Here is a 16,764-nt window from a genome sequence, read left to right as displayed (position 1 = left end):
AGAAATTTTTTTTTCTTCATTCTCATCAATTTTATCATGATAACGTCTCTCTTGAGATGATGAGGATGTTAATGATGATAGGGATGATTATTATGATGATGATGATAATGTAAACAGAATCAAGTCTCTCGATAATGATTTTAAATTGTGAACTGGAAACTTTTTTCTTTTAGGTAATTTATTAAGTTTTTCCTGAGTTTTCATGTTATTTAATCGAGTGTATCAGCTGATCATTCATTTGTTTCCGGCAAATTAAGATTTAATTGTAAATTCAAGTTTACTTATCATGTAAGATGCTCATAAATGTGTAGGAGTTTAAATATCATGAGAATGCTCAGAAAACTTTTATGGAAACGATTTAACATCATTAGTAAGTATGAGGAAAATTTTTATCGAGATGAGAGAGAGAAAAAGTTCTGATTCATTTAATGTTGGAAAACTTTGATTCAAAATGATTGAGTTTTTATACAGTTAACATGTGTTGTCTCATTGATGATGATGATGATCTTGAGATGAAAATATCAACTTGAAAAATTATCATTATCAAGATGATAATATTATATATTTTTTGCCTTTTTCGACATGATAATGATAAAATTATTCTTGTTCTCAATTTTTGTTAATCTTTAGGTACATTGGATCAAGCACGAACTTTGACCGCGCCTGTACTTCAAGGTAAGTACTGTTATTATCAAAATGATGGTGATATCAAAAGGGATTGACTGGGAGGAGGGAAGATGAAGATAGAGAGAGAGATGATGATGATGATAAAAGTAAAAGATGTGATGGGAGTTGGATGATGATAGTAAATGATGAAAATATAGAGATATAAAAGTTTTGTCTGATTACTTGATTCAGTCCAATCGAGTCCATTAATTGAGAAAAATGAGTTTTATATCAAAGTGATACACTGAAGATAAGGATGATGCAAAGGATGTCGAGGTTTGATAATGATACCTCTGTAACATAAATAAACAATATAAATATCAAAGCGAGTTCACAAAATTTGGATTTAACTGAGAGAGAGAGAGAGAGAGAGAGAGAGAGAGAGAGAGAGAGAGAGAGAGATGAGGTGAGTGAGTAACAAGAAGATGAGGATGATGGAGAAGGAAGGGAAAAGAAATGAGTTTGAGGGTTTGTCAAACCATTTACACCTTTCATTTAATCTCACCCTCATCATCATTTCCATCACAACAAACAACATGAACACAGAGAGATAAACAATATTATCTCCATCATCTTACTCTCTCTCTCTCATTTACTCTCTTATCTTCCTTCTCTTTTTCCCATTTGTCCTTCATCTTTATTTCATACCAACATCAATTCTCGTCAATCTCTTACTTTGTCTTCATCATCATTTCTCTCTCTCTCTCCTTTTAACACGACTCTTAATACTTATCTTCCTTATTTCTTTTCCTTATTCTACCTTTTCTCTTTATCTTATCTTCCTCATCATCATCATCTCTCTCTCTCTCTCTCTCTCTCTCTCTCTCTATCACCATTTTCATCTTCGGTTGATCCTCATACAAACTTTTCCTTGACCATTTTTCTTACTCATTACATCAACCTCATGGATAAATGACCTGTCACATGAATCATGTCAATGATATGTAAAAAAAACATAACAATCAATATGCTCTCTAAATGTTATTGACCATGATTTTCGTGATGACCACCATGATGAATGATTACCATCGCAATTATCTTCCCCTGGCACTTGATGATTAAAAATGTGTCTCTCTCCAGGTCGAGCCTTTTTTAACCTTCATAATCGACCTGCTTTTTTAAAGATTGATCCAGTTCGTTTATCCGATTCTGGTGAATATCGATGTCGAGTTGACTTCAAAAAAGCTCGGACAATCAATACTGTAATTAGTTTAAAAGTAATCGGTAAGTTAATACAATGTAATTTTTAATTGTGATAACAATTTAAATCAATTCGATTCGAGTAGAAAGTGAAAAATTTTAATTACAATTCAATTAGCCCTTTTCATTGGATATTAACATTATCATTATATGGACATTAAATCATGTTATCATTATCTGGTCACTAGTTAGATGGACATTGACCACTTGACAATTTAATTGAATCTGGATGAGTAAAAAAAGGAGAAGCTAATACATTAAACTAATTGTATCACTGTTAAACATTAGTGGTCACTCTGTCAGCATGATGACCATTACAATTTTCCCTTCAATTCTCATGTTGAATCTTTTTTTTGTCTTCTCTTGATTCTTTCCATTATTCTGAATGTTTTCCCATTTCCGGAAACGGAAATGATGCTGAAATATACGGATTCCTCTGAGATAATGGACAATTGAGTCGAAAAAAAAACTTGTTGATTTTTTTTGCATCACATCGATTCAGATTGGATCCAATTAAACAGGAAAACTGATTGATAAATGGATATGTTAAATGACAAAATATTTGAGATTATATTGATTTGAACAGTGTCTCTTTCCCCTCTCCAATGATACAATTAAATTCATTAAATGATATCAATCAAATTAGTAGATTAGAGTTATAAGTAGATGAATAAAAGTTAATAATCATTTAGGATAATCCGATGAATTGAAAATCAAAATGAGTAAAACTGTAATTTCCAGAGAAATGAACAATTTGGGTTTCGTGATAAATCAATCAGCAATCAAATTAAATTGCTCTTTACAGATCAGAATCAATTGGAAATTCAGTTTATCATTGCATATGGAAATGACGGAAATGTTTGAAAATGAGAGAGATGAAACTTGCATGACAATTTCACCCTGAAAATTAGATGAAACTTTTATCTTTGCTCCATTTTGGATGTGAAGATAAATTCACAGAGAGGAGAGGATGAGAAGAGAGAGAGAGAGAGAGAGAGAGAGAGAGAGAGAGCAAGAAAATCATTCAATAAGAATGAACAAGTAGTCAGAAATACAGGGTGAAATAAGAAATAAGATTGAGGATAGAAATTGTGATGAAAGAAAAAAAAAGTTCATTGAATGCACATCGATTTCATTGAGACAGACAGATAAACATTGACAAAGAAATCATTTGCTTTGAACAAAAGGATCATGTAAAGCTATCATGAAAACTGAACCCATTTCACTTATAAATCCATGTATTCAGTCACGAGAAAAAAACAAAAACAAGCCTAAAAATCATCTGAGTAAAATTACAAGAAGAAAATGAATTCAAGTATCAATGGTCACAAGTCCAAGAAAGAAGCAGCAGCGAGGAAAAAATAGAGAGAGAGAGAAAAAATGACCATTGGAAAGAGAGAGAGAGAGAGCAAAGAAATAAGAACAAAAGTTAAGAATAAATTCGTGAACATAATCTATTCGATTGAGATTCGTAAATCAGATTATTTAACTGATTCTGAATGAGAAAAAGTGTCAAAGAATTTGATAAGTTCATGAGGAAGGGGGTTGAGAGAATGAAAAAAGTTGTTGATATTCAGTAAAAGGGATAAATAGGTTTAGATGTAAAAATGATTTATCGTTAATCTCATGGACCCTTTTTCGTAACCCGCTCATGATGATCATGGATAACATCAATTATGTTAATTACTCTTGAGACTTGAAACTCTTGCAACTGAATTTTTCTCCTTCAATACCAGAGTAAAAGTCAAGGTAACAACATGATAATGATGATGATGGTTAAAAGATGACAGAGTAAAGAAAAATATTATTATTCAACCAACCAGCAGATGAATGAATTTACAAATTCAGTGAGAGAGAGACAAACATATATTATATAGTTTTTGCTTGCACCATGATCATCATGGTTGATAGACAAAAATAAAAGATAAATTGTGATTCGGAATTGAGATAAAGGTTGCGAGAAAAAATCAAACAAAATGTATCCATTTTATCATGGAAACATAATATTGTATATTCATTCATTCAGATAGATAACATGATAAAAATGTATCCATCGTATTCATTTCAATTCATTCATATATTCAGTTTGATATTTTGTTTTTCTCAAAACGAGTTTTGTTTTCATATTATTTTCATATTAACCTGAAGTAAAAAAAAACATCCAAATGATAATTACCTTTACAACTAATGATAAATACTATTTGATTATTGTTTCACCCCCATGATTTCATGAATGAATTCAGTTAACTGAATATTATTTCTTGGTTTTCATTTCAGTTCCACCGGAAGAGCCTACAATATCAATCACTGATGATATTAATCTTAAAGGTTTAATTGGACCTTATAATGAAGGGGATACACTTAAACTCATTTGCACAACAATTGGAGGTAAGATAATCACATTTCCTTTTCCGGTAGTTTTTTTTTGTCACAATCACCAATGTGATAATGATCAAAATGAAACTAAGACCTAGTTTACAATTGAATTGATTCATTTAATGAATGAAACAACTCATGAGATATTATCGTTTCCTGATTGACAAGATTTCATTTCGACACTTTTTTGAAGAAATTTCAACAAACAAATTGAAAGAAAAAAAAATCAATCTTATAATTGAATTACTTCATGATAGAAACAGGGTGAATTTCTGTGTGGTAAGATATGAATGTTTGTTCATTTCACTGAACTTTCTGATTGTTGACAAAGTTTTAATACACTTTGATTACTTGAAACAAACACAATGGTAAACATTTGTACTATTATTTATTTTTTCTTGTCATCATCATCATCATCGTCATCATCCTCTCTCATTGATAACATGATGATCAGAAAGATACACTAATTGTATTAAAAAGTTTTCCTTTAATTAAACGAAAACCAAATGTTATCCAAATCGTTTTTTCTTCCTCATCCCATTTTCTCATCATCTTTATTTTTTACTCTCTTATCATCCTCATCTTCTTACTAATACTAATACTTTTGTGTGTATAAGATTAATTCTGAGATGATGAAATTAATTGTAACCGTAAAAAAAGTAATAAGCCTCCAAGCAATTGATTACTTGGCTCAGTTCAGTTCATTTGTTGAGGTGGATTAGTTTTGATTGTCACACAGACTCAAATACCATATACTTATTATTACAATGACCAGATGAAGATAAAATATTGAACCCTCTCTGTCTCTGAGTTGATTTCTTGACCATTGATTGGTAAAACTCTTGACCATCTTAAATCAACCAAATAGCAGCAACAATTGAATAAGATATTAACCAATAACATGATTGTTATTGGAAACCAAATAATGAAATGAAAGAAAAGAAAAGGAAAGGAAAGGATCAAAAAGTTCAGAATTAACTTCGCTCAAAGTTGGAATACATGAGAATAAGTATCTTTATCATCATTATATTGGCAGTTTAATAATAATCACTTTTGATCGAGAAAATTTGAAAAATAATCAAAGACCGTTTTTCGTATTGGATGATAATGAATTTTACCTAATATCAAGGTGATAATAAGCTAGAATTTGACTGGCGAACTTTCTAGAATAGACTTACAGTTCAATTTCTTCTTCTAACTGGTCATTTCGACCTTAATAAAATCTGACTGAACGATTCTCAAGTTCTTAACACTTTACTCACCAAGTGCCGACAATGATTGACCGGTAAATGACTTGAATCCCTTCAACTTCACTCGTCAATTTGATCTATTATGACCTTGGACATCTCGTGATACTCAGTAAATATCATAGAACATATTAGATACAAAACTCCGTGTTTATTGATAAATATCAAGAACTTTTCACTCGTAGTCGTTTAGTTCATGACAGAATTATGATGCAAAATGATTTCAGACTTTTTTCCCTTTCGTTTCATAAACTCGACAACTCGAAAATATTATTTACTCTCTCTCTCTCTCTCTCTCTCTCTCTCTCTCTCTCTCTCTCTCTCTCTCTCTCTCTCTCTCTCTGTTTTATCATCATTACCCAATTGACCTAAATCATGTTAACCTAAAGGTTAACCGTTTTCATGCTCATCTAATCCAATAAAAAATATAATTGGTCATCTGTCCATTTCTTACTAATCTAATCTGACTCTAGATAATAACATATCTCAAAATAATAATGATTATTGGCAATAATAACAAATCACAAACTGAAAAGAAACAGTTAATTTGATAAAATCTTGATTCAATTTGACATTTGATTTACAATCTTTACTTTTTTTTCATATAATTATCTTGTAGTTTCAACCTTTTCAAGGTTAAACTTTCAAGTTCACAAACCTAATCCAAAGCAATATTATACAAATAACCAAATCCTAATTGATCAATCACTTTAATCAACCAAGATTACAAATCACTCACGTCAACAATTAAATCAGCAAATAAAATCAGGATTATAACCGTTAGGATTATTTAAAATTGTAACCAAATCAAGCCAACACTTTAGTTACCTGTTGAAATTATCATGTTAACATCAGTAGAATACAATTAATCAACTTTCTTTAATTTACCTTGATGATTATCCAAGTGTATTGTTAATCTTGTTCCCGAAAACCTACTTATTACTCGTTAAGGTGAGATTATGCCTCAGGGTGATTAGAATATTTCTCTCTTTTTTTCTCCTTTACCTTTTCTGCCTTAAAGCTTGACGATGACTCGAATCTGCGATTACATTGAAAGTGACATTCGAATTCATTTTGTTTGATTATCACTCATGATATTATCATTCCAATAGGTGAATATTATCATTGTCACTCTCATCTCATCAATTACCAAAAATTGAGGTATCTGTTAATAGGAATAACAATATTATCAATATAATAATAACCATGACTAATGTTATTACTTTATCATCAAGTAAATTAGGATAAAAGTTAAAGGTGATAATTGAACAATTATTATTACCAATCTGTGGATAGAAATTAATTCAACCAAATAATTAGTCTCTCTATCTGTTGATTAGCTTTCAAACCATTACCATGATGATCATTATTAAAGATATTAATTGCAATTATCAAGATAATTAATATAAATATCATGTAATATTTACAAAGTAACTGTTAAAAGAGGATTCGAGATTGTTGAACATTGAAATCTTTTCATGATAACTATTATTATCCTAGATATTATTTATCTAATAACATGGTGATGATTAAGGATGAAGAAGTTATCAAGATATAAAAAAAGAGTCAAAAATCAAGTTAATCCAATTACTAGAAATGTCTTTCAATTTGATTATTTACTCTTATTGATCAATTGAAAACCGATAGTAATTTGATATCAAGTGAAAATACATCATGCTGATGTTGATCATCTGTTTCAAGAATTAATTTAGATGTTAATTGGTTGATTGATTAGTTGCAAAGGCTGTCTAATAATATTGGTAAATTATAATCACAGTTATAACTGTTAATTTAGTTTGATCAACAAATCAGTTGGTTGATTTTGATTTTAAATGAACCCTTTTTTTTGTTATTGATTAATCACCTTAAACACATTATCATACCAATAACGTTGATATTACTATTAGTTTAATGATTATGAAGATAATGATGATAATGGTTACGAGGCTTTGAACATTAAACTAAAATCATGTAATGATTACTAATAACATGATGATGATGATGATCAGGAAAAGGGACACAGATGATAACTGAATAGCCTCGAGAGACCTGGATAAGACAGAGAGGAAAAATCCTAAGATAATGTATTGGTGGAAATGATGAGGATGAACATTCATCTCTCATATCATTTAATCATTCCAAGTGATTCTTTATCATTATCATGCAAGTTGACATTCAACTGAATAACAACAAGATGAACAAAGATAAAGGATAAGTATAAATAACACATAGAGAAACATGTCTCTCTCTCTCTCTCCGCCATGATGATGAAAATGAGAAAGAACATGAATGAAAGAAGAGAAATAAAAGAAAATAAACAATAGGAAGATGAGGATGATGATGATGATGATGAAAGAAAAAAAGTTATGACAGTTAAGTCAAGAAAAAGTCAAGTGATAAAAATGAAGATGAAAATGAATCCTGATGATGTTTGATGATAACTTTCAATGTGATTGATAGAGGTAAGTTGTGTACAGATAATGTTGATTAATTATTCAGATGATCATCATGAAAGTCATCAGATTATCATCATCATCATCATCTCGTTTTCCTCATCCCAAACCCTTCATCATTATTGTTGTAACAAAAACTTCCAACAATGATATTGTGTAACATATAATATGATAGAACGAGGAAAAGACAAGTTAACATGATATCATCTCCAGAACTTTATTCAGAATTGCATTTACCTGAACCATACAAAGAAAAAGGATTTTCAGTTTAGCCAAATTTTAAGTAAGAATCAACTTTTCCCTCTCACTTTTATATCCTTTTAATACTTGATATTTTCATTTTCATTTATTTTATCGTTATATCAGAATGGAAAATGTTAGAGATGAAACCGAGTGTCTGATCAATAGAAATGCCCGAGGCTATTTTTATTTCCCAAAAGCTTTTCTATCGTACATACAAAAATTGTGTCCATTTTTTTCCTCCATCTATTTACTGTACCTTGTATTCGTAGATTCATATTATTGTGTATTCCTATCAGAAAGTGGGGTATTCATATTGGAAGATGATGAAAATGTTCAGTGGGCATTTCACTCACTTTCTCTTTCTTCTTACATTTACTACTTGAATACTCTGAGGATCTTCATAAGGGTGAAATAGCCTTTTTGGGTTCTCATATTTATCCATCTTCATCCTCTCATCTTCATCATCTTTTCATCTCTCTCTCTCTCTCTCTAATCCAACAATGAACAGAAAAATATTGATGTAACTTTGATCAAGGATGAATATGTATTATCTTTGCTTACATCGTCTTAACCTTTTCTGATATCAATATAAATAATCATGAATTCACATCAATAAAATAGATATGATATCTTACCCATAGGAGGAAAAAGGTTTCAGATGATATTTACTAAGTGGAGCAAATTATTAGGAAAAGTAGCTGAGTTCAGAATGAGAATGGACATGAACTTGTATTCATCATTATCATGAAATCACCAGAAACAATTTGATAAAAGTGGCCAAAACTTTTTCTCCAAATTCTAATAATATCATTAATCATCTCCAATGTCCAATTGTTGAAACTTAATTGTTGATCGTTTTATCAATTACATCAGCTGATTGTCATGTCAACTTTTTCCTCTCTTTTTGCTCATATTTGATTTTCTATTGGTCATTTTGAACAGGTAAACCTCGACCATCGTTGACCTGGTGGCGTGATAATTTATTAATAGATGACACATTTGAATATACAGACAAAGAAGGTAAGTAATATTTTTGTTATTTATTTTCTTTAGAACTTTTTTCTTTCTTCTCGAATTTGTAAATGTTCCCATTGAATACAAATGATAACCAATATTCTGGTGAGAAAATAAAATATCAAAAACGATAATGATGATATTATTTTGGTCTTCATCTCAAACTCGAAACTCGTTTTTTTTTCTGTGGTATTTATAATAAATGATTTCGACAAATATCAAACATTTACAGTTTTATCTCGTAGGGAGTAAGAGACTCAGCAAGATGATGGTGATGGTGATGATGATGATGATATTGAAGGGAAAGGGAAGATGGATGAAGTTGCAAAAGAATATTTTCTTCCATTTTTTCTCGATAAAATTTTCATCTTGGGACTTTTTTGGTCATAGATTTTCATCTTTTCCCTCTTTCATCAGAATCACAGTAACACTTTTACTCCCCTTCTTTCAAGATTTTTCATCTCTTGGCATTTTCTTTCCTCATGATACATCGTGTTTCCTATTCCATCATTCAACTCATTTTCCACCACCATCATCATTATCACCATTGAGCCTTATCTTCATCTCTTTTTATCACCATCAGAATCCTTGTCGTTGATGTTTTCGCATCCAGAAAATATGAGAACAAGAAGAAAAAAACAAAATTTTACTCAAAATTTGTTCACCTCAAGATACTTTGTGTCTCACCTTTTTTTCCCGGTAACATCTTTGGATAACTGTTAATATATTTTCCCTTTTTTTATTCTTATCCTTTTCCTTTTCCTTTATCATTATCATTCCTTCACTTTGCTTATTCCCATTATCGTGATGATAATGATGATCCATCAATAAAAAACGCATCATCAATAGTGACCACAAATCAGCTGACGATATCATCTTTATCAAGACATCATCTTTTATCAAAATTAACCTGTCAAGCGGTCAACAATAATATGACCATACCCTTGGCTACATCAATAACCTTAGAGCTCAATTGTAAGTAATTAAAACAGTGCAACCAAATCAGAGTAAAAAGTGACAATGGTCAATAAATCAAATGACCAAACAATCAAATTGTAAAATTGTCCAATTTCAATGCAACATTATGAGACCAAATTTACCAAATTATCAGTCGAGTCAACATTTGAGTTGATTAATTTATCAATCAGTAAATTTCATGATGAATGATCAACAATTTAATGAGAGAAAATATTCTCAAATATTTATATATATGTTATATTCAAATTTGAGATAAATTAACGAGACTGAATTTCAACCAGAACTTTTCACTTTCCCTTATTCATTTTATTATTCAAATTTCTTGTAAAGTCTGACAAAACTTTTCATCATAATTCAAACAACTTGTCAACCGATTGATTATATTAATACTTATACACTAAATAAGTGTACATCATGAAGATGATGGAAATTAATTAATAACAATGTAATTTAATTATTCTGTCTGTCTAAATCCAGTGAAACCAACCGAAGTGCATATTACTCAATTATCACCGATTCTGGTTTCCCTGAAAGAGGCAACATTTGAATGTAAAACAATAGGATCAAGACCAAAGCCAAACATTTATTGGCTTTTTGATGGTAAAAAACATTCAACTGGAGTATCAGGTAATTGTGTTTAGATTGTCAAAAAATAATTATACAATTAATTAACCCGATAAATTAACAACAAACACACAATTCACAAACTAAAACAATTGAAACAATCAATCAAAACATGTAGTAATAGTCATAGTAGTTGTGTGTGTAACTGTCAATTGATTAAGTTAATTGTGTAATATAAAAAAGTGAGAGAGAGAGAATCAACCTGATTAATTAATTGAATCTTTTTTTTTACTGTTTTTCTTGTTAATTGTGACAATTACTAATTATCAGGAGATCAAGTGGTTACCAGTCGGATAACAATTAACGTAAATAAATCACATAACGGTGCAATGTTATCATGTATTTCAGAAAATCCTAAAATATTAAACTCCCAGATAACTGATCAGTTACAATTAGATATTCAATGTAAGTATTATTAATATTTAAATCAATGAGAATGAAACATTTTCAAACAATAAGATAAACAAGAAAATCCCATCATTCAAATGATCACAAGTCAATTTACTTATCATGATGATGATCATCATGAAACTGAACAATAACAATTACATATTAGCCAATCTGATTACCTGATTTTTGCAATTTACTTTTTCTTTTTACAACAATTTGCATGTTCATTGATATTAACTAAATTGTAATAGAGTCTCTCTCTCTCAAATGATGTCAATGTTAAAGGATCGAGTAAAAAAGTAGAAGAGGAAAAAAAATCCTAAATTGATGTGACATTTACTTCATTCATTATTATGTATCATTTGTGTAAGACAATTTGTCGCTCAATTTAATCAACAATCAACGTAGAAAATCAAGAAAAAAAAATGAACGAAAAATTTTACAACTACTTTACTATTATTATCATTTCTTTATCATTACCTTTTCAGATGAAGGAAAAAAACTTTGCATGGTAATTCATCATTAACATGGTAAATTGTAATAACGATTATCTTATTTGTTATGTTATATTTACACATTATGATCATTTCGCTGGGGTTATCATGTTTATTTGTTTATTATCATTATTATTATGATATTTTACTCTTTATTTTCAATTTTCTCATGTAAAGATAAACCTCAAGTTAGACTTGAATTTGGTGCACCAACATCATCATCAACAGTAATTCAGGAAGGAAATGATGTTTACTTTGATTGTAAAATAAATTCCAATCCTAAACCAATAAAATCAGTTCAATGGAGATTTAATGGCAATCAATTGTCACCTAAACAAGGTAAATTTTACTTTCTACTTGCTCTTATTTTCCTCTGTCATTGTTATAAACTGGGAGAGAGAGAGAGAGAGAGAGAGTGAAAGGCAAAAAATCATCATCATAATACTAAAGGGAAGTGGGTTTTTGGAGGTGGGAAAAAGTAACAACAATATATTATACACACAAAGGAGAGAGAAACCTAATTTTAACCCATCCCTTGACTTTGCAATTAACTTTCAATCTCAATCTCAAATGTTGGATGAGGATGGAGAAAGAGAGAGAGAGATGATGATGATGAAAGTTAACTTGTCTTCTCTATTTTATCCTTGTATTTTGCATCCACTTCCTCATTCCACCTTTACCACCTCATCCTCATCTTCCTTTTTTTCCCTTACCTTAAGGGTTCTTTTACATTCACCTTTTGCTTTTCAATGTTCATTCTCATGCTCATCATCATCATCATCATGATCGTCATCCTTTTCATCTGATTCTTCATCCATAGTAACTTTATTAAGTCTATCAACTAAACTTTACTCACAGCTTCAGGTTCACCGAGTCCTAATCTTCAATGTGATTTAATTACATGATCGTGAAAACTATCAAATTGATTGATATCAAGTAAACATCAAATGCTAATGTTTAATGGTTAATGATAATACTCAGGTCAATAGATAAACAGTATTCAGATAAACACTCCAGCACTGAGAGATATTTTTCTCCCACTGATTAAGAATCAGTGATTTATTGTATCATCAATTTTTGTTTAGCTTCTTTCATTCATCAAGAATAATTTATGATACAATTACCATTCAAATGTAATGTAAATTTTGATGAAACCTTTCAAATTAATTTTCCATACTATTGATGAATATGAATCACTAATTACAATTTGATAAAACTAAATTTCGGTGAAATGATCAATCAAAGTCTAGACTTTAATTACTCTAATTCTGAGTGTCCCTTATAATAGATTAATGAGTTCATGTCTCTCTCTCTTTCTCTTTCTCTTTTATTCCGTGAATGGATTAACTGAATAGAGATTAAGAGTTGGAATTACATTTTGATTTATTAACTTTTATCCTCTGTTTTCATGTTGATTGTTATAAACATTTTATGTATGTTTACCTTTCATCCGTGTAAGTTAATTGTAATCAAATTAATATTTATTACTCGTAGGATATCAACACAAATACACTCATTGAAAAGGCAACTTTTGTTTTTCATTTACAACCAGAAATGTGATTTCAAGTGAAATTTATTAATGAATAAATATATAAATCATATGGTGATGATGATGACCAGGGTGTGTTCAGGTTAAGTGAATTGCCTGTTATGTATGTATATATATATAAATTACGATGTCCACTCATTAGCAAAAGCTATAAAAATGAAATGAGATTAAACCAGGAATACTTATGGAACTGAATGAAACTGAGTGAAAATATCATGGGCATGAAGATGAGAGTCTGATGGTTAAATACAATGAGAATTGAGAGACAATGAGTTTAATAGAAATAAGATCCGAATCAGCTGGATATCAATACATTATTTTCCAAGAAAATAACATAAAGACTGAGAGAGAGAGAGAGAGAGATAATATGGATTCCAAGTAATTACAGGGAGTTCAGATGAAATTCATTCATGAACATTAAGATTGAACTTATTTAAAGAGGTAAATTTATATTGATCCGCATTCATTTATCGCCTTTTACCTGAAATTTACCCTGAAAATATTTAATCAAATTTGGGAAACACAATTTCCATCAATTGATTTGATTATAATCATTTCTAGATTGCAATCTCATTTTATTATAATCTTAATCTTAAAAGTAATAGAATTGATAATGAGGTAACTTTTTAATTGGATTATAATTGATTGGCTATATAATCGCAGCTTTAACCAACTAATTATCCTCATTAGAGTTTTAATTTACTTTAATAAGTTGATTAATTAAACTCGTAAATATAAATCTCATATTATTAATATCTTCAAGATGATAATATCTTAAGGATGAAATGGGATAAGATTAACAAAAAGACCGAGACTTAAACTTGGTGATATTCAGGTGATTTTGTGGTTACTCTTTTTTTTAGTGAACTTTTCTGATTATTCTGATTCCTTAATCATTATAATCATCTGTTACCCTGCTGGTTCAGCTCTTGCACTGAAACAATTTTTTCTCCATTCTTATCGTGCTCTGAATTCTGAGTTATCTCTCAACGATAATGATGAAAAGTAAGATTAGTAGGAAACTTATTATTCTTGAGGTGAATTACCTGTCACATGAAAGGACAAAAGGTAACAAAGGTAAAGAGATAAACAATTCATCTGATGATGATAATGATGAAACAAGATGAGATAGAAAGAAAAGTCTGATGATTCAGGGAAAATTTTGAAAAGATTCATTTACATCATCATCATCTTTTACCTGAAATATTGCACAATTTGACTGAACGAAAAGAAAACAATGACAAGAATTTGTCTCAGTATTTATAATCAAAGACAATGAGGTTAACCTGTGAACATGATCAACCTAAAGAATGATAATCAACTGAACACATTAAGATGAAATTCTCCATGTAGTATATTAAAAGTCCAATGGTCAATTGTCATAAATCGCCTGGAGCAAGAAACTTGGTTCACTTACCTGAAGCAAAGGTAATTCTTGGAATACTACTTGATAATATAAGTTTTTCTTTTCTTTTTTCTCTCCAATCATGATAATCCACGAAGGAAGAAAAAGAAAAGCAAATAAAAAGAGCAGATTTCAACACAGAATTGAGACCGAAAAAAATATATAAATAACTCTAATTGTCTATTGATAATCATTCGCCTGACATGACATGAAATTGTCTTAATCCTTTGTTCATATCTTCCAATCCTCAAGACGAGTAATCCCTTTTTTTTGTACTAATCCCTCAGGTTTTGTATCTTCATATGTTCAAACAAACAATTTAATAATAGTTTAACTAATAATAACTCAGGACAATATTTTTCATTGTGATATTTATCATCGTCATTATTGATCTGATTGTAGTTTATGTACTCAAACAATTGCCACTTGAAATGATTATCAGAATCATCACCATGAATCTGTTTCTCTTGTAACATTGTTGTCAATTTGTTGTTGAGTGTAACAAAATATTCACCAAGAAATAGAGAGATAATCATGAAATTATCATGTAATTTCATTTGGAATTTCAGTTAACCCTTTTTCCGATTGATTTTTTGTTCTTTTCTTTCTTTTTGTTGTAAAATGTCAACTATTTTCTCGGTGTATTTGCATCATCATCATCATCATGGTTCTACTGGTGGTAGATTTCATCTTCACAATTGATTGAAATTTGAGTGTGTTCCCTATCATTTCATTTATTATTATATCATGAAAATGTTTCTTCATGATATTTATCAGAATCTCTCTGAACCTGATCCCCCTTTTATTTTCATTTTATTTTTTTTTTCGCCTTCTTCATCTTCATGGTGATTGACACACCATTTGATTTTAATTCAGTAATAACAGTGACAGTAATAGTGTTATTAGTTGAATGGAAATTGTTTTCTTCCTCACAATTGATTCAGATGATAATAAATTTATCATCTCAAATTTTCATTCAATTTATTCAGTTTAGTGTTGACTCAGTAACCATGTCAACTCAATACACGATTCAATCATATCATTTACTTTTCATGATCAAGATGAAGATGAAGATGAAGATGATGTTTATGGTGAAGGTGGGAGAAGAAAAAAAGAGAAGAAAAATAAATAGATAACTTTTAAGATTTAAAAGAAAAGGAAAGAAAGAAGAAGAAGAAGAAAAAAGTTCTATCCTGAGAAAGAAAAACCGTTAACAATGGATAACATCCGTTTCCGGATTCTCTGCTTGATGAGAAAAAAAGTTCATGAAGAATCTTCAGTTATTTTTTTTATCTCTTTCTCTATTCTTCATTATCTTCATTGAGAGTGTAACTTTTTACCTTTTTTTTATCGTGTTCATCATATTTTTACCTTTATATTGTCGATTCTGTTTTGGATTCTGGTTGTGACGTTAATCTTTCACCTTTACGAACTCACCTGTTATCATTATTGTTCAGCTGTTTGGGTGAAAACAACAATGGGATGAGTTCTGGAAAGAGATGAAGATCATTATGATGATGGTGAAGATGAAGATGAGAGGATGATGATAGCTTAGAGATGATGAAGTGAATTTTTTTCTACTCCCATTCTCTTTTGTCATTCTCTTTTTTTCTCATCTTGTATTCATGTGAGTCTTAAGCATTCATTTCACCATGGAAATGTTCAGTTCAAATAGAATATGTTCTATGAGAGAATTGGAATGATAGTATTTTGGTAAATGATAGAAGGGTGAGAGAGAGAGAGAGAGAGAGAGAGAGAGAGAGAGAAATAGACAGGCATAAAGAGAAAGAAAAATTCATACAATAATATTATGAGTTTCCATTCTGATTCCATGATGAAAAGAGAGGATAGTCTCTCATGAAACATATTCCTTTGCTTTCTGTAAATCACAATTTAGTGTTTGTCATTTTCTTTAAACGAAAATCCTTCTCATCCTCATCCTTTTCCTGAAAGAAAATTTTATTCACTTCTCATGGTGATCATCATCATCATCATCACCATCATAGGTTTGAAAATAATGATGATGATTCCATGAGTACCATGATGTTTGGTCATATCAACCAACGATTCATTGTGTTACCTTGGAGGCTGAGATATTTTTTTTTATATTCTCAGTGTTACTTCA

General features: G+C 29.9%; 1 protein-coding gene across 1 annotated transcript in view; it reads left to right on the top strand.

Moving 5' to 3' along the window:
- LOC128397535 (nephrin-like) overlaps nucleotides 1–16,764 on the top strand; it is a 44,391-nt gene that overhangs the window by 23,473 nt on the left and 4,154 nt on the right. Inside the window, exons 3-10 of the mRNA XM_053358274.1 lie at nucleotides 631–675; nucleotides 1,747–1,890; nucleotides 4,144–4,254; nucleotides 9,128–9,205; nucleotides 10,049–10,174; nucleotides 10,655–10,804; nucleotides 11,072–11,206; nucleotides 11,863–12,024. Coding sequence (XP_053214249.1) covers nucleotides 631–675; nucleotides 1,747–1,890; nucleotides 4,144–4,254; nucleotides 9,128–9,205; nucleotides 10,049–10,174; nucleotides 10,655–10,804; nucleotides 11,072–11,206; nucleotides 11,863–12,024 — 951 coding nt within the window. The remainder of the gene's footprint in view (nucleotides 1–630; nucleotides 676–1,746; nucleotides 1,891–4,143; nucleotides 4,255–9,127; nucleotides 9,206–10,048; nucleotides 10,175–10,654; nucleotides 10,805–11,071; nucleotides 11,207–11,862; nucleotides 12,025–16,764) is intronic.

The sequence above is a fragment of the Panonychus citri genome, unplaced genomic scaffold (genome assembly GCF_014898815.1).
Source record: "Panonychus citri isolate SS breed McGregor unplaced genomic scaffold, ASM1489881v1 Contig00033, whole genome shotgun sequence".
In the NCBI taxonomy this organism is placed as follows: domain Eukaryota; kingdom Metazoa; phylum Arthropoda; class Arachnida; order Trombidiformes; family Tetranychidae; genus Panonychus; species Panonychus citri.
This window is presented reverse-complemented; position numbering and strand designations above follow the sequence as displayed.